This window comes from Chrysemys picta, chromosome 2 (assembly GCF_011386835.1).
Source record: "Chrysemys picta bellii isolate R12L10 chromosome 2, ASM1138683v2, whole genome shotgun sequence".
NCBI lineage: Eukaryota > Metazoa > Chordata > Testudines > Emydidae > Chrysemys > Chrysemys picta.
In genome coordinates, this window is record NC_088792.1 from 159,127,105 (window position 1) to 159,151,636 (window position 24,532).

At 49.4% G+C, this 24,532-nt stretch overlaps 2 protein-coding genes across 7 annotated transcripts; one reads left to right on the top strand and one right to left on the bottom strand.

Annotated features, from left to right (window-relative positions):
* Window positions 1-6,626: 6,626 nt before the first annotated feature.
* NPM2 (nucleophosmin/nucleoplasmin 2) lies at window positions 6,627-18,422 on the bottom strand. Of its 6 annotated transcripts, none has more exons than XM_065584607.1 (10): window positions 18,273-18,422; window positions 13,783-13,866; window positions 12,361-12,446; window positions 11,279-11,398; window positions 10,364-10,475; window positions 9,616-9,749; window positions 8,619-8,647; window positions 8,075-8,111; window positions 7,358-7,429; window positions 6,627-6,711 (listed from the first exon to the last, which is right to left on the bottom strand). In XM_065584607.1, exons 2-9 carry the CDS (start codon window positions 13,844-13,846, stop codon window positions 7,385-7,387), a joined length of 627 nt encoding a protein of 208 aa, XP_065440679.1. In that variant the 5' UTR covers window positions 13,847-13,866; window positions 18,273-18,422; the 3' UTR covers window positions 6,627-6,711; window positions 7,358-7,384. The 6 variants fall into 6 exon arrangements, with proteins under 6 accessions (XP_065440679.1, XP_065440680.1, XP_065440677.1 ...); XM_065584608.1 differs by lacking the exon at window positions 18,273-18,422 and adding an exon at window positions 15,873-16,009 and having other exon boundaries at window positions 8,619-8,644; XM_065584605.1 differs by lacking the exon at window positions 18,273-18,422 and adding an exon at window positions 15,873-16,009.
* A 487-nt stretch (window positions 18,423-18,909) lies between these two features.
* On the top strand, window positions 18,910-24,240 carry PBDC1 (polysaccharide biosynthesis domain containing 1). The gene is made up of 6 exons (XM_005285094.5): window positions 18,910-19,056; window positions 20,005-20,070; window positions 21,263-21,322; window positions 22,549-22,689; window positions 23,348-23,459; window positions 23,813-24,240. The coding sequence occupies exons 1-6, from the start codon at window positions 19,024-19,026 to the stop codon at window positions 23,932-23,934; spliced, it is 534 nt and encodes a 177-aa protein (XP_005285151.1). The 5' UTR covers window positions 18,910-19,023; the 3' UTR covers window positions 23,935-24,240.
* The last annotated feature ends 292 nt before the right edge of the window (window positions 24,241-24,532 follow it).

The window sequence follows — 24,532 nt, forward strand, 5'->3', positions numbered from 1 at the left end:
AATTCTCATCTTAATCCCCATCTTCTCCAATGTAACTAATAATTTCCCATGTGGAACTGTATCACATACCTTACTGAAATCAAGGTAGATTTCATCTACTTCACTTCCTTTGTCTATCTTCTCAAAGAAAGGGATCAGGTTGGTCTGGCATGATCCACCTTTTGTAAAACCATGTTATATTTTATCCCAATTACCATTTACCTCTATGTCCTTAACTGCTCTCTCTTTCAAAAGTTTGTTCTCAGACCTTGCGTACAATTGAGGTCAAACAGATCAAAAGAGAGATCCCTCACCATCTCCTCCTGTGGTCTCCAGGCCAGCACTAAGCTCAATAGAATTGGGCAGCCTTTCTAATAAAGGCTCTGTTCCCTACAGGCCAGCCTCTGGGATTATTCCTCGGCTCTAGCACCCCCAGCACCGGGCCTTTGGGGAGCCCCGGGGCTCTCTGCACAGATCTCTGGCACCGGGGCACAGTCTGCAGGGCTCCCCCCACCCTGAGGGACAGGTCCTGTGTCTCCCTTCTTCATCCCATGGGCTTCTCAATTCTCATTGTGCAGGGAGGCAGGGGTGGTGGGGACATCTCCAACGTGCTGTGGGCTCAACACATGGCCAGCAGCCATCAAGGTGCTGGAGAGCAAAGCGAGGAGGGGCCTGTTTGTGGAAGCGGGCTGTGCGGGGAGAGGCTATGTGGGGCCGTGCCTCCTATCAAAACCTTCTGCAGTGATGGCCTGCGGGGAGCCGCCGTGCCCGCCCGGCTGCGAGAGGGAGGGGATCTCTCGGCATATCACAGCCCCACCTGGGCCTGCAGCTGCCACAAGGAACTGGATCACAGGCAGCCCGGCAGGAATGAGGGGCTCAGCCTCCTCCAGCTGCTCTGCCTGCCCGGAGAGGCGGCTGCTACAGGAAGGGACCTGGAGGCTGTCAGGCAGAGTTAGCTTCCCTACAGCAATACCCTGCCCACGCTGGCCATCCAACAGCATCCCACAGTGACGCCTGGCTCCTCTCATGACCTACTGGAGACAGAGCTGCTGCTGTAACCCTCATTTCTCCCTGCTGGCTTCCTCCAGCCGCCTCTCCTCTTGCAAAGTCTCCAGGCACTGTGCTCTGAGGAGCGTTTTCAGGGGAGGGGCCTGAGTAGCCAGGAGGCCCCCCCCGGAATGAAGCCGGGCATTGGACCTGTGTGGGCAGCTGCTGTGAGTCACCCTGCACCGTGGCCTGGCCGGCAGCTACCCAGCGGTGGCGTCACGCTTCCAGCGTTTATGGCATCCCCATTTGTCTGCTGCTGGATGTGTGACTCCAGCCCCCGACAGGGGGGCGCCATCTTCACAGGGGCCGAGCCCTTCACACAGCCCCGCCACTTCCAGCCTTTGATCTCCCCTCGCATGCTGGGGCCAAAATAGATCATTAATGGCAGGGCAATGCCAGCAGGGCGCTGGGTCCCTAGAACGTGCCACCCAGGGCTCATGCCTGGATGGGCCATGCTGGGACATCCCCTGGCTCAACAGGGACCTGCTGACACATCAGCTCCCCTGTTGAGAGGCGGTGCCAGTGCAGGGTAGGAGGTACCCATGCAGGGGGCTGCCACTGTGTAGGCTTTGTCCCCCGGGACCATGCAGTAACAGCCTTACTGTGGCATCCCCATGCTGCGCCAGTCCCCCAGATACTTTGGGGCTGCTGCCAGTGGCCAGCAGGGAGCAGGAGGGCCACATCAATTCATGATTGTCCCTGCAGTCCAGGGGGGGAGGGCCATCCCAAGAGATGACCATCCTGCCCTGCAGCTCTGTCTAGCTCCCCATCTTCTGGCTCACAGACTGTTGCCCAAGGCCTTGGCACTTCAGCGGAGGTGGGAAGAATATGCTTTAGTTCAAACTGTCCCCTCTCCCCAGCCCATGCTGGGACCTGGCTTCTATTGCCCAGTCTAAACAACACTGCCTCGGTTTCTCCTGTAAGGAGCATTCTGGATAGGGGATGCAGGTACCCTCTGTCTTAGTGATTTAAGTAGCTACCCAGCTCAGGCCAGGGAGAGCAATGAGACGAGGGATGAGTATTAAACAGCAAGATCTGCCGGGATCAGACTGTAGAGAGGGAAGAGCCCCATTAAGCCCCATCTCATCTCTCGCCCAGAAGCTAGGGCAGGCGCATCCCCCCCAGTGCATTCTCAAACCAGATAGTATTATGGGTTCCAAGGGATGGGGATCCCAGCCTTTCCCAGGAGGCTGGCTCTGCAGCCTGGGAGATCTTGCTGCTGGAATGGTTTTCTCGGAGACTCCATCTTTAATCAGTTTCATCTCCGCAGGGAGAATGACAGGCTGAGTCTCATGGCAATACCTGGGGCTCGAGGGGGGTACATTGCGTGTGTGTGTCTGTGTATGTAGTAAACAGCTGATCAGATATTCCCTTCTGCACCCCTAACCCTCTCATTCATTATCTCTCTCTCTCCCTCCCTCCCCCACTCACCCCCTTCCCTCCCCAGGGATAGCAGCAATCCCTTTTGGTTCATCCCCCTCCCCCCAGTCCAGTCTCCCTGCCACACACCTGGAAGAAAATTAAAGCTGGCCATTGTGGAAGGTTTTGCTCCCCTCTTGGAGCCAATCTCGCAGCACAGCAGTCTCCCAATATGCTCGGAGGGGTGGCAGACCTGCCACAAATACCTGCTAACTCCAGACCAAGGCCAGGTCAATGGGTTATAATTGTCTCTCCTGCTGCTTGGTAATCCACTATTGTCTCCTATTCACAGCCACACTTGTTACTCTGGGGACAGACTGTGTGTGTGTGTGTTTGGGGAGAGTGGGGGTGGCGAAGGGGGTTCTCCTAGAGGGACTTTTGAGCTGTCTGCTAGGGTATGAGCTTTTAAGAGAGGGGCATCTACTGCTTCAGAGAGAAACTCCAGAGCATTGTGGGGGTGATCTGTGCAGGCCCCACTGCTAATGGCAATGAAGATGAATGTTTTACAGAGTAAGGGGTGCTAGCAATCCTAAAGCACTTCACAAACTGCACCAATAAAAGGCTCCTTCACTGAAATGCAACTGCATCTGGGGTGCAGCATCACAACCAAGCCACACACAGGAAGGGGGCAGTAAGGGACATTTTGGCCAAGGATGGTAGGGTAAACATCTACAGTTTGGAAAAGCTTGGGAGGGGAGCTTAATGTCTGGGTTGGATGGTCTTGTAGCCAAAGCAGAAGGCAGGACTCCTGGGTTCTGGATACCCTGCATGAGACCCTCACTGTGCTATGTTTCAGAGTGGTAGCTGTGTTAGTCTGTATCAGCAAAAACAACAAGGAGTCCCTGTGGAGCCTTAGAATCTAACAAATTTATTTGGGCATAAGCTTTCGTGGGCTAGAACCCACTTCATCAGATGCATGGAGTGGAAAATACAGGAGCAGGTATGTGTCAGTTTCTGCCTCTGTAGAGTGAAAGCTTGTCCTAGCACGGCTTTGGGGTCAATAGAAGGGGCTGTCAGATCTGTTTAGCATGGAAGGCAGATGCTGCGGCCATGCCGGGTGGCCAGCCCAGCACTCCTAGAGCCAGCAACCCACTTTACTGCTTCCCTTAAATGGAACAGCTGGGTTTGCCTCTGTGGGTGACCTGGTAATTAGGGGAGCATGTGATGCCCCAGCTGGCATAAGAGGCCTGGTGCTGCTGGGGTTATCAAAACAGGACCCTGGCCAATCTAGCTTATTAAAGGTCGCATGGCACCTTGGCCGAGAGTTGAACGTTATCCCGCTGTTCTAGCCAAAGTCACCAGTGATTCCAGGCAGGGGCAGTGGGTTCTTCAATGGTCAGATAGCTTCTGGGAGTGGCAGGGGTGGAACTGAGAGTGGGGGTCAGGCTTAGGGCCATAGGAGCCAGCAGTGATGGCTGTAAGTCAGGTCTGAGGGGACATCATGGGTCCATCTGCACTACGCTAAGAGACGGCCCAGCTCAGTCTTGGGATGCGGCGCTAGAACATGGGAGTGCAGACGTTCCGGATTGGCCTGGAGGCCCTGTGAGGGGTCGGGTCTCAGAGCCCAGACTCTAGGCTGTGCCCCTCTCAGCTGACCCAGCCTCTGGAAGTGGGCACTATGGGGCCTTTTAGTGGAGCGTAGCCATCCCCAAGAAAGGTCTCTGAGAGGGGCAGTGGAGAGCTCAGGAATCTCTGCCCCTTACTCTCACCCTGACACAGCAGCACTCCCAGGCCCTTGTATTCCAAGCAGAGATGGGGTGGCCCAGCACGGCAAGCTGAAGACCACCCAGTGTCCGCGGCCATCCGTCTCTAGGACTGCAGAGTTTTTATAGCCCTGGACAAATTGGGAGCCTGGCCAGCAGAGCAGCAGTTGGATTCAGTAGCAGAAGCCTCTGTTCCTGCTTCCCACCCCCCAGCACTAAACCTGTCACCACCTCCATCAGGCTCTCTGCAGTCAGGTCCCAGCTCACATGTTAAGTGGCCCCTATTTAGCTTCCCTCCTGCAGATGCATTGCAGGGGGAGGGGGAGGGATGGGGACGCCAGCTACTGCAGGAGCAGCTGGGCAGAGACCACCCTTTAGACCAGGGGTCGGCAACCTTTCAGAAGTGGTGTGCCAAGTCTTCATTTATTCACTCTAATTTAAGGTTTCACGTGCCAGTCATACATTTTAACGTTTTTAGAAGGTCTCTTTCTGTAAGTCTATAATATATAACTAAACTATTGTTGTTTGTAAAGTAAACAAGGTTTTTAAAATGTTTAAGAAGCTTCATTTAAAATTAAATTAAAATGCAGAGCCCCCCAGACCGGTGGCCAGGACCCAGGCAGTGTGAGTGCCACTGAAAATCAGCTCGTGTGCCGCCTTCGGCACGCGTGCCATAGGTTGCCTACCCCTGCTTTAGGCAGCCCCCTCCTCACAGAGCTTCTGCTGCACATTCCATGCAGGACAGCAAAGGGTCTCAGTCAGGCTGAGCAGGGAGGTTTGTGCACAGACAATGGGGTCAGAAGTAGGCCAGGGATGGCAGAGGGGCAGGCTGCCCTCTCGTGGGGGTCCCCATCCCTGGGAGGAGAAGCCCTTGCATTAGGTGGATGGCACCCAGCCAGTGCTGCGCCGCTCCAGCCAGCATAGCCCAGTGAGCACATTGCTCACTCCGCAGTCCCTTCCCTTTGTACCTCTCCCAGTTAGGTCATGTCTGCTGGCGGCCAGTGCAGCCTGACGGCCCTGTGCACAGACTGGCCTCTGGTGCATGCCAAGCAGCAGAGGCTGCCCTGTCTCCTCACTGCCATGTTCCCAGTTCTAGGTGTTGTACTTCCTAGCTGCACAGCTACAGGCCAGACAGCCCATGGGGAAGGCTAGCATGCCCCATACGGACCTCAGTCTACGGCTATAGCAGATGCTGCCCCAGGTCCTGACAGATATACAGGGTTATTAATAGTCTGAGCTGACTCAAGGGGGTGGAAGGAAGCTGGCAGACTAGGAGAGATGGAGAGTCTGCCCTAGCAGCCTCCAGTCACCGTCTGAGCAGAGACCCGTGCCATTTCTGGGGCTTTAGCCTGACAGTGTGGGGTGACATTTCTGAACAAGCATAGGTGCTGGAACGAGGGGTGCTGGGGAGTACTGCTGCACCCCTGGCTTGAAGCGGTTTCCATCATATACAGAGTTTACAGTTTGGTTCAATGGCTCTCAGCCCCCCTGTGAACAAGGCTGGCTCCCTGCCACGAGCTGGTTCAGGATCAGAACCAGACTGAGTTTGAGGCTACGCATTGTTACCAAAGCAGATGGGATCTCTCTATGGAAAACGAGAGATCTGTACAGCGGCTCATTTAGACAGCATCCCTGCTCAGCCAGAGATGCCGTTCCAGTCTGACTGGGCTCAGAAAGAGCTGGCAGACATCCGCCCATGAAACTGCATTCCATACTCCCCAAGGCGCTGGGAGCCCAGCCTCCAGCAAACCAGAAGGCTGCTGAGCTTTTTCCTTTTGCAGTGCTGTCCTCTACAGCACCAGAGCAGTACTACACTGCTAGAGACAGCAGGGCGTTCACTCCAGCAGAGCAGCCTTTTGGCACAGCTGATCAAGCTGCTCAGAAGGTCAGGACTCCAGCCCAGGAGGCTGGAAGCTATTTCTCATCCTGAAGAGGAAGGGTCTAGAAGATTTAGCTAGGGCTTGGAGCATGCAGCAGGAGGGGAGTCAATGACTAATCGGAGGTTTCTACTGGGGGTTCAAGGTGTCTTACACCATGACCTGCCGTTGTTCATGAAGAAGATCATGCCCCCTCCACATGATTTGAAGGGGAAAGTCTTAGGTATTCTCATCATGTGACCCTATACAAGCTGGGCAATTGTCCCTACAGCGTAACACCCACTGCTGTTGCCTGTTTGGTAGACGACCTGCAGCTGAAGCATTAAGGCCTCGCCCTGGTGCTGTTGTATCTGAAAGCCTCTTACCAACAATGCCTGCAAATCCCAGGCTATGGGGAGATAGTGGAACATGGACTGGTCTAAGGTGTGCCGCCAAAACTAGACTATGGCTAGAATTTGAAGCTGCTGAAGGAAAAAAATCTGACCCTAGTTGTGGGGCCTGAGTCCATCCTGAAATTCTGGCTTTGGCTCCTTGGAGTCTCTTGCTCTGTCCAGAGGTGCCCCACCCTCTTCCAGGCTTAAGAAGAAAGTGAAACCCAGGGTGCAAAATAAAAGGCCCTTTATTTTTTCTAAAGACATTTACAGAAAAAAGCACACCAATCTCTCTGGTCTCTTCTGTACCAGGCCCTAGAAGGCAAGGGGAAACAGAAGTCAGATCTTCGCATGGCATAAGGGCAAAGTCCCGGAGCACTTCTGTGCCAGATGAGTTCTCCAGAGACAAGTCACTAGTTTGTACCTCCCACAAAGTTACCTTGCCCCACAGATGGATTCCAGTTGGTTCGGAGCCAGTGCACAATATGAGCATTTGTATAACTTCAGAGCACTACAGAGCAGTGAACGACACAGTAAGTCAGTCAGAACCTGGGAGTCCTACCTCCAGGCATAGGCTGCTAGACCATTTTGCTGGCAGCTAGATACTATGCCAGTAGCTTCCTGCCGGAAGGATTCTACTTAGTGGATTATCCGAATCCCGTTGTGTTGTAATCCTTAGTCCTCTCCTTAAATACCCATCCCCAATTAGGTGGCATTTGATTAGCCATTTTCCTCACACAGCACCACTAAATATAGCATAGTGCATCCAGCATTTGCCTCCAGGGAGGACAATGGAGTGGCCAGACGGTTATGGTTCCCCTAGCCGCTGCATGCATGGGGAACCTGGGACACAATATTGGTCTCTCCATGACAGTACAGCCATCAGCTCATCTCCTTGGCAAGGCCTCATCTTGGTGGCTTGCTCTACTCAGCCAGCCTGCGGTTTGCAGAACAGCCTTACCTTGTAGCTACCTCGCTGCAGATCAGTCTATTTCTTCACTGCTGGCTTTCTCCCTCTGCCAGCTCCTCTTCCCTGCAAAGGGAACAAAGCAAGGCTATGGCTTTAGAGTAGCACAGGCCAGTGGCTAGGCACCCCCAGATTAAATGGCCCCACTCACTAGGCCAAGATGTTAATGCAGAGCGACTCTGCATTGCTCCCACAACAGCACATGGAAAGTGATGAGGCATTAGAACTAGACAGCAAGAGCTCAATTCACGAGTGTGCAGATCTAAGCCCAGGTTTAGTTATCCATATGCCTGTTGGTTATTTTTCCTGCCAGGGTGGTGTTTTCATGTTTGACTGTCTGCCCTATTTCAGGGGTTGCCAGCTAATTAGAAGCAGATAGTGGCATGTGGCAGACACCCACCAGCTGCTAGAATATCTGGTACTCATTTTTTTCAGCAAGTGATTTAGATAGACTGAGTCATTTGCAGAGTGACTTTTTACCTTTGACTAATACTAGTCATTCAGCTCTAGAGACAGTGACGCAGAGATAAAGCAGCCACAGATGAAATGGAAACGGGAGCCCCGTGCAGAACAGAGGGACAGCTTTAAAAACCACATTTGCTTCAGAAGAGACTGCCACAGTGAAACGCTTCTCAAGCCAGCATTAATGCTATTCATGTTTCTCCCTCAGTCTGTCCCAAGGGGCACAGAGATCAGTGCTTGGCTTCTTACCTTGCTGGGAAGGACATCATCATCAGAAGGAACGTTGCTACTCAGAAAAGAAGGGAAGAGAAGGATTGAGAATAGCTTCACTCCTGAAAACTCATGCCATACGTTCACAGATCTAACGACAGATACTGAGCTTCTGCCTCTCCCTGGGACAATCCAGCTGTTAGTGTTTAGGTTTTTAGCATGAAGTTACTTAGACCTAACTGGTGGCTTTGGGCACATGTGATGGGGATAAGGGCATGCCAGTGTTCCTCTAGGATTTCCCATAGCAATTCACAGGACAGTTATCCCTTTGCTCTTTACCAGAGTTAGGCACCAGCGCAGCACTGCCGGGACTAGCCAAAAGGCTGTTATCTCCCATAGACCTGGAGGTTAGTCAATGTCACTGTGTGTTTCCTGGCCTATGGAATTCTAGTCCCCTCTTGCCATGAGATCCTTAGCTTCCACCTGTGCCAGAGATCGGTCAGGCAGTATTCTCACCATCTCATCTAGAGGGTGCTATCCAGACTGTTTGACTCCCCTGCACCGCACCATTGATTATACTCACTTCTCTTCCTCTTTCTCCATCTTCTTCTTCTGGGAAGAAGAAAGATTGAGTTAAATTTGACAAGGCTAGCACAAGTTCTATGTCACGGGTGGGGAGAGGACATTTTTTTGAACTGCCCGAGCATAATTCTCCAAAGTAGGAAGAATTGTGTAGCTTATCCCTATAGCAGGAAAACAGGTTATTGCACAGGCATAGATCAGCTGTAGCAGCAAGAAAACAGTCTATCCATGTGGGACTTTCCCAGGTCAAGGGAGGGGTCCAAGCACCATAGAATACATTCCAGAGATAGCAGTGACTTGGAAGCTATATGCCCACCACTGAAATGCAGCCACCTCTGGGCTAGAGCATAGCTGTTAAACCCTTAGCAATACTATGCAACAGGTTAGGGCAGCAGCATTGGAGGATGCAGTGTTCATTTGACAGGGGGTGGGGAAGAAGAGGTTAGGGAGCAGAACATTACATATAGTTAGCTACACTGGAATTTAACCAAGACACTCATTACCCGGCCTGCTAAGCCCAGGGTTGTGAGTTCAATCCTTGAGGGGGCCATTTAGGGATCTGGGGCAAAAAAACAAAACAAAATCAAAAAAACTGATAGTACATGGTCCTGCTGTGAAGGCAGGGGACTGGACTTGATTACCTTTCAAGGTCCCTTCCAGTTCTATGAGATAGATATCTCCATATTGATACCCCCAGGACTCTTGGGGGCAGCAATGCGGTCTTCAGTGGTCACAAGCACTCAGGAGTCTCATGCTGGAGAAATCACCTCCAGCAGAACATCAGCCGCTTCTCAGGGTTCATTGGGTGAGCCAGCAAGATTCTGCAAGGCCCAGGAGACTAGATAGGCTAGTTCACTCTACTCTCTCACTAGTCACCTCCACACCCAGGGACAGATTCAGAACCAGCAGGTCCACCAGGGAATTAGTGGTGCCGCCAGGGAGGAATTGGGCCATGCAACTGACAGTGGGTGCTCCTCGTTTGACAGTTCTTGCAGTACCTTGGCAATGCTACCCCGCTTGTTGGAAGCTGGATGCTTGATGGCTTTGGGGGGAGAATCCTCCTGAGATTCTTCTTCCTCAGCCACCTCCTCCTCTTCCTCCTCCTCCTCATCCCAGGAGAGATCTGGTACCACTGCAAAGCAGAGCAGCCTTGGCTCAGAGCTGTTCACGCACCCTTAAAGCGGCTAGACACGCTGATGCCTCTCAGTGACCTGCTGCTCATATTGGGGGACTTACACACTTGGCTTTATTCTGGGCCCTGATTAGAGCAAGCCCAACAAGCCGCAGTTAGTAATGGCAGAGATGCTCCTCATTCCAAAGAGACACTAACTTGAGCTGATTTTGGCCCCATTGAGAACGTAGGTTGCAGCACAGCTCAAGTTACCTAGATGTGTCACTGAGGTTAGTGGCTCCTTAGTAGGAGTGGGAGTCTTTAGAACTAGCCACTATCCCCAGAGCACACCTGCCAGCCATCCTGCCTGGAGGAAAGGGTAGGGAAGAGAACCTGTGGTTAGAGGCATGCAGCGCCCCTGCTCTGACAGTGGGACGTTGTGCCGAGGTTGTGGCCTTCCTGTGCCTGGAGATGGTGGAAAGTCACTGAATTCCCAAGGTGCTGGCACGTGGGTAGGCCTTGGACATCCTCTAGGGGACAGAGTAGATCCAGCAAGTGCAGCTCCCATTGGAGCCAATGGGCATTGCATTACATTTACACCAGGGTTGACTTGGGTTCAGATCCCCTCTTCCTACCTCGCTCCATTCGCTTACATGTAACATGTTGTCCAGTGATGTAGACTGGGCCAGAGCCAGCTCTCAACCTGAAGGTGACAGGAGGAGTCAGCTCAACCCCCACCATGGTGGCCTGGAAGAGATTAATGTCACAGGTTATATGGGCCTTCAGCTTTCCCCCTCCTCCTCCTGCACTGCCTACAGACAAGTGCCAGAGCCTGGCAGGAGGTTCCCCCATGCATTTCCCTCCTAGGAGAGACTAGGGCTAGTTAATTTAGAGACAACACAGGAGTTGGTTTATGCACAGCTGAGCATTATCAGTGCTGGATTTTCAGTGTCCTGGCCTGTTGGGAAAGCTACCCATCTCCCCAGTGATAGGCTTCGTAAGCTCTTCAGGGCAAGGACTGAACTGCCTAGAAGGGCTGTTAGCTGGGAGAGCCATGCATGCATTGCTGCCCCCTTGGGCAGCGGTGAAGCAGCAGTGTCTGGTTGATAACAGGTTATGCTGAGTACTCAATTAGAAGCTATATCTGGAAAGCAGGTGTGCTCTCAGGCCTGACAGGATCCTAGAGCAAGTCTTCAGGAGGAAAGGGAAAATGAAGGCACACTTATTTTGCCAGGAGCTGAAGGCTGGGTGGATGCACTCAGCCTTCAGCTCATGGATTTCCCCCTCCCTATAGGGCTGTTGCCACATCAAGCTTCCCTTTGCTATTTCAACCTGTCCACTGCCCAGGGCAGCATTCGGGTTTGCTCCAAGTCTGGCCTTTTCTAGTGAGCTGAGCCAAACTACAGGGTTCTGTCCACAAGCCATTCAGATCTTGTGTTTTTGTTCAGGCCCATCTCTGGTTGGACTTTATGCTTGATCTGAGCTAACCCCAGATCAGTGTCATTGTCCCCCACCAGAGTCCTTTAAGAGACTGATGAGTGGGCACTCACCATTGGCAGTACTGAAGGTTTCAGAGTTGCTAGGGGCACAGGCGTGGTATCCTGGCTGTCCTCAGAGGGTACAATCTCCACAACATTGAACTCATCTTTGGCTTTTTCTCCTAGGCAGATCTTTGGGTGAAAGCATGAGTCATCAGTACCCCTTTAGTGGCAGAACTCCAGCAACATCTGTGAAGGCTCCAACTCTAGACTTCTCCCCCCCGCCAAACTCCAGACCTGGGAAGGAGGGTTCCAGACAAGTCTATAGGGCCCTAGCCTAGGGTTGGTCCCATCCAGGTTCTCAGGACCATCCCTTTGGGGTCCCTGTCCCAGGAAATCTGGGAGGGTGCTCCATACACACTGCCAGCTGCCCAGTTTTATGGGTTCAGGAAAGGTCTTGGTATTTTGTGCCTCAGAGATGGCAACCCTACTAAAGCCTATAAGCCAATAAGGAAGACCCTGCCGCTGCTCATTAGAGCTCCACCACACTTTCTGCCAGTCCCAAGGGAGAGTGGCTTCCTTGACTGACTGATCAGGGCAGCCATTTACCCTGGCAGAGATCAGGGGTGGGAGAATTAGGGCCTATCACCCCGCACAGGTTGTTCTTCCACAGCAGCCCTTGTGGACATGAACACAGGAGCAGACAGTGGGACACAGAGCATAGATACTCCTCTGCAAAACATGCCCCTCCCTTCTGTGGCTGGAGCAGGCCAGCCTTGCAGGAAATGGTTGCACTGAAGGGACTTGGGCAGGCTGGTCTAGTGGCAGTGCCCTTTGAACTGCCATGCAGAGACCCATGTTACAGGTGCTCTAGGGCCAGTAGTGTCAACAAGCATGAATGAGTGCACGGCCCCAGGCAAGGGAGTAATGAGGCTGTTCTCTTCTCTCCCTGCAGGGTTTGCATGCCAGATGGTTCTAGAAGTGGGATTGGTCATATCTGAACATCATGGTACCTAGATTAGGGGTCTTCTCTTCCTCTCCATGTCCTTATATTAGCTTCCTAGGCCAGCCTGTGCTCAGCTACCCACTTCAAACACCAGCGCCCACACCCTGCCCGATAACCCTCTACGGGCAAGGACAGGCCAGGTACTCACTGTCCGCAGGGCCAGCTGCTGCTCATACTTCCATTCATCTGGGATCTTGAATGTATAGGTTTGCTTCTCATGGTTTAGTTCACATCCTGTGGATGAGGCAGAGGCCCCATCAGGTCAGCTCAGCCCACCGCCCGCCCCATTCTCGGCTGAGTCACGTCTAGGCTGAAGTGTCAGAGATGGTGCTTTCACCACACCTCGTTTTTGGTAAGGGGGGGTAGGAGAAGACACATGAGAGAAGCCACCAATACATAAGTGCCCCCAAACTAGAGGCAGCAGTTTGGCTCCCCAAAGCTCCTCTCTGCTTCCTGCACCCGTCAGGAAGGTTGATATTAGAGCCAAAACATTGTCCTGTGGAGCTGCCACAGGTGTTGACCAACGGGAGCTAAGAGATGCTTAAGACACAGGGGAAGAGTTCACTTCCTAAGAGATTAGGGAGAGAAGAAGAATTGGGTGGCAGTTTAAGGAGGTACAAAGTAATTGGACTGCTCAACTCAGAGAGACTAAAGAGGAGACTGTACTGAGATGATTTTCAGGCAGATGGCTGTCCTGAGGCCCACAACAACCTAAGCACATCCTCATCTCTAGATGAGAGCACTCTCCAGAACCTACCACTGGAGCCTGCCTCCCTCCAGAGGGGCAGGTTTTCAAGGGTTCCAGTTATTTGGTTGGTCACCGAGAAGCAGAGCCTCTCAGCCCCTTGGAAGAATGGTTTCATTTCAGCTGAGGGCGGTGATTGTCAGGGGAGCCTTGGAATACACTTCCTGAAGTAGCCCGAAGCCACCTAGTTATTACAGCTTATATTGCAGTAGTACAGAGGTTGGGGCCCCGTTGTGCTAGGCACTGGACAGGAAGACATATGGTCCTCCCTGCCCTCCTGTGTTTGTACGGTTCTCAACCTTTCCAGTCTACTGTACCCCTTTCAGGCATTTGATTTGTCTTGCCTACCCTAAGTTTCACCTCACTTAAAAACTACTTGCTTACAAAATCAAACATAATAAAATAAAAGTGTCACAGCACATGAGTACTGAGAAATTGCTTACGTTCTCATTTTTTACCATAGAATTAAACAAATTGATTGGAATATAACTATTGTACTTGCATTTCAGTGTCTAGTATATAGAGCAGTATAAAGTCATTGTATGATATTTTAGTTTGTACGGACTTTGCTAGTGCTTTCCTACATAGCCTGCTGCAAAACCAGGCAAATATCTAGATGAGTTGATGTACCCCCTGGAAGACCTCCGCGTACCCCTGGTTGAGAATCACTGGTCTAGACAACAAGATGCAACAGGTGGACAGAAACAAGCAGATGGGAGGGAGGACAAGTCAATGGAAACTTGTTTCAGCTGCATGCATGGCTCTTAATCACAGTATACACAGAAATTATATCCCCAGAAGCAGTCATGAGAGACAGGTTCTTACCCCAGATTAGAGACACTGGCTTCTCAGATTTACTGCTGCTGTTGGCACTACTGTTAAGAGCCATGGTTCCTAGGATTCACTTTCCTGGGAAGGAAGAAGATGTTATTTAGAGTGGAGTCTTTACTAAGCTAAAAAACTTTGCAACAGCCCCACTGATATAGGATTTAAGTTTTCCACAGAATTCAGGCCAGAAAGAAGCATTAGATCATTTAGTCTGACCTCCTGTATTTTACAGGCCATTAAGTTTTCACCCAATTACCCCAGTATTGAACCCAATAATTTGGGTTTGACTAAGCTCTGTTTGGATCTGAAGAATCCACCATTCCCATCCCAGTTTTTTCCAATAGTTAACACCCTCACTGTTCATTTGGGCCTTGTTTCCAACTGGAATTTTTCTGGCTTCAGCTTCCAGCCATTGGCTCCTGTTATACCTTTCTCCACAGGATTATAGACTCTGAGGACCTAGTATTTTCTCCCCATGAAGCTACTTAAACACTAATTAAGTTACCTCTCAATCTTCTTTTTGGTAAACTAAAGAGATTGAGAGACTCAAAGAGCACAAGGAGAGACATTTTCCAGCCCTCAAATCTGTATGGTGCTTCTCTACACCATTTCTAGTTTTTCCAACAACCCCTCCCCGCCATTTATTTTGGAAGTTTAAAAAAAGTTTACAAATCCCTGCCAGGTAACTATCAGAAACAAAACCAATCCTTGTAAAAGTGAACTTTTGTTTAGCGAGATATAATACATGGACAGTCATCAGATCTCTCTATAACAGGGTGATACCATATCCTAGAACAGGGGTCGTTACACCCAGTCATTTCTAGTGATTTTATTAAACTGAGCAAAATCTCTCTATGTACCTTTTTAACACCAGAACTGAACACTTAAACACATTGGAGGTTAGCAAGGGCACCAGCAATTCTTTGCAGCAGGATCACTACAAACTGTAGTAGCCATTGTTTATTAGCGGAGTAAAACAAGAGCAACAAAGGGCCCAATCTCAAACACTTAGGGTCTGATTATAAGTGGTGCCAAACAACTCCAGAGCCAATGGCTTTCCAGCAGAGTGGCGGGTGCTTAGCAGCCTGAGAAGTCAGATCCTGACCATCAAGAGCATTGCTATTGACTTCCACAAGGCTGCTCCCCCTCACCAGCATTGATCACAGCCACTATGCTAGGGCAAGATACTTGGCTCTTTCAGTGCTTGCTAAGAGGGACAGAGGGTCCTGCGGCACCTTTAAGACTAACAGAACTATTGGGAACATAAGCTTTCGTGGATAAGAACCTCACTTCTTCAGATGCAAGACATTTTCCAGCCCTCAAATCTGTATGGCGCTTCTCTGCACCATTTCTAGTTTTTCCAACAACCCCTCCCGCCCATTTATTTTGGAAGTTTAAAAAAGTTTACAAATCCCTGCCAGGTAACTATCAGAAACAAAACCAATCCTTGTAAAAGTGAACTTTTGTTTAGCGAGATATAATACATGGACAGTCATCAGATCTCTCTATAACAGGGTGTTACCATATCCTAGAACAGGGGTCGTTGCATCTGAAGAAGTGAGGTTCTTGCCCACGAAAGCTTATTCTCCCAATACTTCTGTTAGTCTTAAAGGTGCCACAGGACCCTCTGTTGCTTTTTACATATTCAGACTAACACAGCTACCCCTCTGATACTTGCTAAGAGGGAGTTGCTCTGCTGGTCCAATGAAATCAGATCCCTGCTTGTCCCCAGCACTGGCAAGATAGGGCAAGTTACAGTTTCATAGCATCACTGTTGTGTCCCTGGTTATTCCTAGGGGATACCCTCTCCAAACAGCACAGCTGCAATTTTCAAGTCCAAATCCCCCGACCATCAATGGTGTTGTGAGCCTAATCCCTTTGAGCTCCTACAGCAATCCTACCACTACATCCGTAGCACTAGCCACACACAAGAGGACAGCAAATCTCTGCCTTCCAGGAGACATTTAGGACACACAATACAGTACCCTCAGGTTACATCTCTTCCCAGGACACAGACATTGCTAACTGCAAGAGGAAGCTTTAAAAGAAAAATAAGTGTTTGCTAACATTTGTATTTGATAACTCACCTCACTCACACAACTTAAAATAGTCTGCTAAAGGGACTGGCACTAACACTCCCTGCAAACAGAGACCTACCCCCCTCAAGCCATTTATAAAGTCAGATTAGGTGAGTGGGGTCAGTACTTCACCCAATCAGCCTCAGGCTTGTTGCTAGACGCTGAAATGTGGCCTTAAGGAGGAACAGCCCTCTCCAAAGAGAGACAGTTCCACAAGCTCACCCTGGCCGAATTCAACCGTGGAAATAAAATCTTGATCATTAGCATCTAGCACATCTACAGCACTTTTCATGCTGCAAATACTTACAGATACTAATGAGTGAAAGAAACCCACTGATCAAAATCCCAGGTTTCCCACAAGAAGGGAATTTATAAAAATCAATCAAGGCCTCAGCCCTGTAAACTGATCTTCATGTGAGCAAGAGTCTGTTTGTGTGGAGAAGTTTGCAAGATCCAGGCCAGTAGAAAATGAGCCCAGAATCAGATATGCAGAAGTCAGAGGGACTCTAGGCTGTTTGTACTGTTGTGACTTTTGTAGTCTAGTAGTTATGATGTTGAACTAGAAGACTTGACTTCTAATCCTGACTCTGGTGCTGTGTGAGCTTAGGTGAGTCACTTTTTGTCTCTCCTCCCAGTTGCCTGTCTTGTTTCTTTAGATTTTGAGCTCTTCAGGGCAGGAACTGTTTCATACAAAGCATTTATACAGCTGTGAGCATAATGATGTGGGTTGGAGCCCCTAAGCCCCACTGTAAAAACTAATAGGTGACAATGAGATTGTAAACTCACTGAGTCAGGGGCTGTTTTTATTTTTATTGAATGGCACCAAACAACACATAGGAATAATAATAATTGTTTATAAAAGGATCCTGTTGTGTGACTGTTTTTCCTGTTAGTTTCTACTATTTGCCAACTTCCTTGGAAGCTGGAAAATAACAGTTCACTCCCTTGTTGGCTTTGCTCTGCACATGGACCTGTCACCGATTTTTATTTCCTTAAGCATGTGGCTGACTATATTTAGGGCAATTTTATTTAATTCAAAAACCTTACCAAATGCTGTGTCCAAGAGTTTGGTCAAAACAGCGCCTTATGGGAGTCACACTGTTGATCTGAGCAAAGCCCTAGGAATAGGGTGTCCATATTTCCCCAAGTGAAATGTGACTGGCTGGCCTGAGGGACTCCCCACCCCCTTCTTCCTCCACCCCCTGCACAGGGCTGGCCCCAGGGGACCCCACCATGGTGCCGCTCACCCAAGACCCCCCCTGAATGTTCTTCCATGCCCCCCTATGGAGGATGCCCGGAACAGGGCTTAAAAAGGGGACTGTCCCAGCCAAAACAGGACATATGGTCATCACCCTGCCTAGGAATAGGGCTTGGCATGGGGATTGCTTGGACAGAACCATCATAGCTTTGTATAGTGTGGTTACAGAGATTGCATGGGAATTATGTATCAGAGGGGTAGCCGTGTTAGTCTGTAAAAGCAGCAAAGAGTCCTGTAGCATCTTATAGACTAACAGACGTATTGGAGCATGAGCTTTCGTGGGTGAATACCCACTTCCCATGCATCCGACGAAGTGGGTATTCACCCACGAAAGCTCATGCTCCAATACGTCTGTTAGTCTATAAGGTGCCACAGGACTCATGGGAATTATGACATACTTGATTTTTGTAGGTCCCACAAAAACAATGGCTGTTGGGCAGTGCTTAATTTGTAATGAAAGAGATGCTGGGGCTGAAGCAATTTTTTTGATTTTCATAACTGATGCGGCAAGCCGAGGTGCTGGGGCTACAAGCTGCCAAGCTTTAGAGGTGCCGGAGGCTCAGCGTTGGCATGTCCTGGCACAAATTAAGCACTGCTGTTGGGAGCCTTTGCTATGCTTCCTTTTGGTTAGTTCTCAGCAGCAGAGTGGAACGCAAGGGAATATTCTCCGCCCATTAAAAATTGAGAAGATTGTGGAATTTGGGCCTGAATTTTGACAGCATATGGCTCTGTAATTTGCAAAAGACCCAGCCACCGTAGGGAAGAAATAATGGCTTTGTAATTTACCAGTATGTGTGTATGAGAGAGCCCTGCTCGCGGGTGCGTGATCTCCTTCTGCAATTCAAAGGACGTCATTGCAATTAATACAATTGCAGGTACTGAGAGTCAGGTGTAGCCCACCTGGTACAGGCCAGTGTTTGGGGATCAGAAGTATTGGGATAGAAAGCAAGGTAGGTTTGAAGAGGTGCTGTGGCTAGTGCACTGGCTCAAGATTTAAGAGAGCCAAGTTCTCGACCAGCCTCTGCGGCTGGGTAACTGGCAAGTCAATTCTCAGCCCTTTGTCTCAGTTTCCCCATCTGTAAAATGAGGATAATGGGACAGCCCTCCTTTGTAAAGTGCTCTGAGTGTGATTGCTGAAAAATGCTACCCACCGGCTGGGTGCTATTATTCTTATTAAGGTGGGAGAGGGACCCTGGTGTCCTGGAGGGAGCTTCCTGGGATGTGGGCGGCACTGGGACCTTGGTGCCTAGGGACAGGGTGGAGAGGGACAGGCTGTGATGTGCTGGAGCTGCCGCCAGAGGGAGCCAGGGAGCACCGCAATACCACGCAGCATCTGCCCAGTAAGAAGCGAATCAGTACTGCAGCTGCCAATTGTAGCTGGGAGAGAAACAGTCCTTCAACATATTTAAAAGAAACTATATTTTACTTTCTTACACTCGATACATTTATATACATCCAAAACTATTCTATTAACTGCTAAGGTCAGACTAACAGTTAAAAACCTAAAGAGTTATGGTCTGATTCAAAGCCCATTGAACTTAATAGTAATTCTTAAAATGAATACTAGCATCAGACTGTGACATACTGTCTGCTAGATGTCTATGTAATTTTCTTGCACTTTGCAACATAATACAGAGGCTGATATGTAGATTGGATTTATGCATATAATAATTCTTATGCCGTGTTTTTAATATTAAAATATTATAATATTTAGCTCAAAAAAAAAAAAAAAAAAAAAAAAAAAAAAAGAAGCGAATCAGGCACCCCCCTGCGCATGCGCCATTCCCTGCACGCTTCGACTCCCCCGAGCGCGGCTGTGCGCATGCTCAGTGACCACACTGGCTGGGCAGCTTCCGGTGTGGGCGGAAGGGGGACGATGGAGGGTCAGGGGTCACAGGCAGCATGGCCGCTGCTGGAGGCGGCCTGGGAGCCCTGGTAAGGAAAAGTGGGTCCTAGAGGGCCGGGGGTCGAGCTCCGGGGGGGACGGGACTAATGGGGAGGCCGAGCCCCGGGCAGGGGGTTTGGGGGGAAGGTTTGATGGGGGGGTCGAGCTTTGGGGGGGTGTTGGGGGAAGTTTAAAGTGTGTGTGGGGGGTCGGGGTTAGCAGATGCCAAGTCGGGGAGAAGATTTGGGGATGGATTTAGAGTCCTGGTGATTATGAAGCCCTTGAAAGGAGGGGGACACAGTCCTGGTTTTGGGGGTGCATGGGGCTGATCTGCAGGGGCTGCAGAGCCCTTGTAAGTAGGGATCATGGTGAAACAAAGTCTTTGTGGGGGGATAGAACCTTTGGAAGGGCAGAACAGAGGGTGTGATGCCTCACGGAGCATCTAGAGGGGAGTTTTGTCCTAGGACACTGTCCTTATGTCACATCCCTGTTTTCTGCCTTCCAAAGGCAGAAATTTGCTCTGTAGGTGAATTTTCATTGTGTCTAACTGGGGCTGAGCCCCACAGTGTCCTGTAACCACTCAGGCATAGAAGGGAGAGCATAATGTGTACCTCCATCTGCCCCCCTCCCTCTGTGATGTCACCCACCCATAGACTAGCATTGCATGTATGTGTGGGTCTCGGGGAGCTGCTCTTTGTAGTGAGGAGTAAAAGGGTCTCTGCACATTTAGGGCTGCATGCCCAGTACAACTGCTCTTTGCTTTTATGTTACAACCCTTTCCCCCTCCTTTGTGAATTATAAACTCTTCAGAGCAAGGATTCTGTACAGTCTTCTGCACCCTGACAGTGCTCGTTTGACTCCTTCGATTTATATATTTGCCATTTAGTTGTGCTGATTTGTTTCAATACAACTCAAATTCACCCCACGTTCTCTTTATTTCTCTGTGTGGTTCCAGTTGTGGCTCTAATAGCAGCCATCTCTCTTTGTTTCATGTGCAGGGGGCCGGGGAAGCCGTGGCAGCAGCCCATGCGTTGTCCCTGCCAGCTGAAGCCTATGGCAATGATGTGAGTATTCCCAGAAAGGCCCGAGAGAGCACTGATGAGGGACTAATAGGTTTTTCTTTCTGCGGGTCCAAGAAAGGTGTTGAATAGGAGCAGCACTTAGTTTTACATTCGTTGATGTGTAGTTGTTACCCCTGAGGTCTCTGTTTCATGATGTATTTGACCTCAGAGTTGTTCCGAGCTGTTGCCTGAAAGTGTGTACTCCAGATTTTTTAAACTTCCCAGTCCTTGTTTGATGCTATTTCAAATGAATACAAAGAACCACTTGTGATTGCTAAAAATCCCGTAGCTTGGCAGTGTTTGGTGGGTAGACAGGGGAACGCTTGCACTGTCAATGCCCATTTGGATATACACAGTATTTCAGTCTCCAAAGCTGTCAAATGGGCACTTCGCATCAGTGCTGCATTCACACCAGACCCCATCCCCTGTCCTATTTGTTAGTTCAGTGTCCCATCTAAATTCCAACATGAATAACTACAGTCTGCCTCTACCACAAATTTAACCATGTTGAAATATGATTGTGAAACACGGAGGTGGCTAAAACCTGGTATAAATAGCTTATTCTTGCCTGGGTGGACAAGAAAAAACTGCTACCCACATTAGGGAAATATGTTCTTGCCTAGATGTGTCTGCTTATAACATTGTTCTCTAACCCAGTTATAATGTAGTCCCTGTAGGCAAGGGGGAGGGGAGGGAAACATATTCAGACATGATTTGGGCAGAAACATGTAAACTTTCCATTTTTGTAATGTAGATGGGGCTTAGGTTTCTCCTATATTTCATTTGTCTGTGTTCTTTTCCACTTCCTGTCTGTTTGACAATACTGTACAACTACTGTACTTCCATGTTCCACCCAGAGGTGGTTGCATTTCAGTGGTGAGAAAGTGTAATTGATGTATAGTTTGAATTGCATCTTAAATTGATAAGGCACTTTAGCATGAAAGCAGCCCTAGAATGTCAGTGAATTGTATCTCCTCAGACTGATGCTACTCTTGCAGCTTTCTTCATATGCTCACAAGCCTTCCCCTGTTTTAGACAGGAAGTTGAGAAGAATATCAACATGAAACTAGTGGAAACCTAAGCCCTATCTATGTTACAAAAACATCTGCAAATGCTTAGGTAATGGAAGGTGCTGGACACAGAGCCAGGTCAGCATTTAAGGGGATGTTACAGCTTTTTTTCTCTTTCTCTGCAGCCCAACATTGAAATGATCTGGGCCATGAAAGCATATCAGCACGCTGAAGTCTATTTTAATGTAAGTCCATGGAGAATTGCTTCTCAAGCTTTTTATTTTAATAAAAATAACCCACTGATATTATCCTTGTAATAAGCCACTACCCGACTGACGTATTTCAGTCTCTCCGGAGAGAAGCCTCAGACTAAAATAGCAGAAGGGGGCTCAAGGTCAGGATTGAGGGGCTTTAGCACAGCAGTGTGTGGGGAGCCCAGGGCTGGAATAGCAAGGAGTGCTGTAGACACTGGAAGCAAGTTTGTTTCTAGCCAATGAGTTCTCATTTCCATGGGCACTGGAAATGAAGACTGAGATGTGGTAATTTTGTGAATGTGACTTGGTCAGTGAGGGGAAGGGATTGTGTATTGGCTTGTAAGATTTTCCCGTATGAATGTATTGATCTAATAAGGGGGTTGTGGGGAAAGCAACACAATCTGTATAGATAAGCAACCTCCTAACAAACACTGGGTCAGGGAATTACAGGACACACTCCAAACTGAAGTTGGGTAGTGCTGTAAATGGTTGGAGTGATCAAAGGACTGGGTAAGATTACAGTGACAGTGCCTAAAGCAGGGGAGAGTGGTCAGTCGCTCTAACATGGGCAGGTCCAGCTCAGATGAAGATTTCGCCTTCCCCAGCTCTGGGGAATGGTAAGTTTCAGTATCAGGCTGAACATGCATATAGACAGCTGATTGTTTTAAAATCACTTGAACCATTTGCAGCCCTTCCCATTTTAGCTCCCAGCAGTTTGCTCTGAAATGCTTCTGTGCTAAATAAATACTTTGCTTGAAGAAAGCTGCTTGGTTGCTGGACATCACTGTTACTGCTCCTGGAGGGAACAGAATTGCTGGGTATGGACCTAAGTCAGGCCTGCTGAGGTAATCAGGGTTGACATGTGGGGGACTGCAGCCCAGTCTGAGAAAGTGAACCACCAAGAGAGGTGACAGCGAGCTGAGGGGATGCAGTTAGCTGTAACTGATAGACACTCTGGTCCAAACTTTGGAAAAGTGCCCAGAACTGAGTTCAGGTTGTTGGGTGAAGGGCTTTTGTTAAGAGCTAGTATCACCTGCTTTGAGAGGTGTGTCACTGTCTGGCTGTGGTTCATGATGGCGAGGGAGTGGTAACTTGGTTACCACTGTGTTTGAAAGCCCTATGTATTTTTCCTCTCATTCAGCATGAATGCTGTGGTGACCCACCCCTCTGCTGCTTGCCTGGTCTCATTTAATCTGATTCTCATGCTTCCTTTATAGCTTATTTCCTCTGTTGACCCCAAGTTCCTGAAACTTACAAAAGTCGATGACCAGATCTATGCTGAGTTCAGGAAAAGCTTTGGTGACCTCAAGATCGATGTGCTTGATCCAGAGGAGCTCAAATCGGAACCAGCCAAAGCGGTCAGTGCTTTATGTGTATCATCACCCTTTGGGACTCAAACTGCCCATGAGCTTCTGGATCTGAGTGGTTGTGAGGGGGAAGGTCCCCCTCTCCGTGGAGAGCGTTTATCTGGCCAGAGCGGGACGGGATAGTGGTATTCTGATATTTAGCTCAAGAGTAAAACAAAAGCTAAGGTGCTTTCCTTAGCTGCCAAATATTTCAAGTCCAGTCTCCAGTTGGGTGTTGCTTTCTGACTGCTGTGTAGTGCAAGCAACATGCTTGCTATTCTCTTGCACAAGTGCTCCCTGCTACCCATCATTTTGAGGCTCCTTGGTTAGCCTGCCTGTACCCTACTGTGTCCTAGATTTGTACATATAGATCTCTTGCTCCCAACCAGAATTGCACTATTCAGAGAGACTTTCCCAAACTGAAGCCCCCTGCAATCCAGCCCGTTTCATTGAGGAAGCATGAAGCTCATCCCTGAGCGCCAGCTCTTTAGAGAAACCTTGGGCAGGATGTCTAGGAACTCCTGCAGTGATTCTGGCCTCTGCTCACTCTAGCTGAGTCCAGTGGCCGTGGAGCTCCCCAGGCCATTGTAGGAAGGTGGCAGGGAGACTAGAGGACACAGTTTATCTGCCTCCCAGAAAGAAGGCTGAAAGCTCTCTTTGCTGTCTCCAGAAATGGCGCCCCTTCTGTATGCAGTTTGATGGAGTAGTTGAAGACTTCAACTATGGCACCCTGCTCCGTCTGGACTGCACTAAGGACTACACGGAAGAGAACACAATATTTGGTAAGCACCTGCGTACACCCTCCTCTTCTCAGACCTGGGCAGTGTAGACATTGAGGCTTGCTTGGTGCTGAAACTGCTCTGTGCCAGGGAGCCTGCCAGCCCCCAGAGCATTTGGCTGGATCAGGATCTTCGGGTGCATCCACAGTCCCTGCTGTAGTGCTGGAAAATCCTAGCTCCCAGGGTTGATGATTTTGAGGCAGCCTTAGGATGCCAGACTTCTGACCCAGAAGTCTGGAAGCCCTGGTGTCTCTTGTGCAGGGTGGTTTGAATAAAGCTTATATTCGAGTAAGTCTCTGTTTCTTTGTGTATGCTGGGGGCTGTTAGGTAAACAGATTTTTTTTTTTCCCTTTCAGTCACCAGGATCCAGTTCTTTGCTATTGAAACAGCTCGTAACAGAGAGGGGTATAACAATGTTGTTTACAGCCAGGCCATGGAGACAAAGTCTGTTGCTGCAGAGAGGGGAATATCTGCATGAGGACTGGGATGGAAATATTTTGTCACTTTACTAGCCACGCATGGAGATGGACAGGAAAGGTGAGGAGGAAGATTCCCTGGTGCCAGGAGCATTCCTATTAATTGTTTAAAGTGGACTCTTACCCAGGAGAGGCACATGAATTCATGGTGGAGGGATAGAGAACAAAGCAAGACTCTGCCCACTTTGGGCCTGGACAACTTGGCTTCAATGTGAGAATTTGTTTGTGGTGCTCTTAGGGCAGCATTTCTGCCATGTTAACTACCAAGCACCCTGTAAATAAATGTGTGTGCGCGTGTCCTGGCTTAATTTGACATGAGTTCATGAAAGCAGTGTGGGAATCTAGCAGAGCAACTGATCCTGGACACAGGGAGAGTCTAGATGGAACTGCAAGCTATTTTACAGGATAAAATACTGACAAGTTTTTATCCAGCTATAATGGCAAAACCCAATGAATGAGCTCTTACTTTCATCTCTGTTAGATAGCTGTCATTAGCTTTAACAAGTAGTGCCTGAATGAGTTTAGGGCACAAAGGGCAGGTTTCACAGATTGAAGACCAGATACTAGCCTGTGGTTGACTTGATGTGGAACACTCCCCTC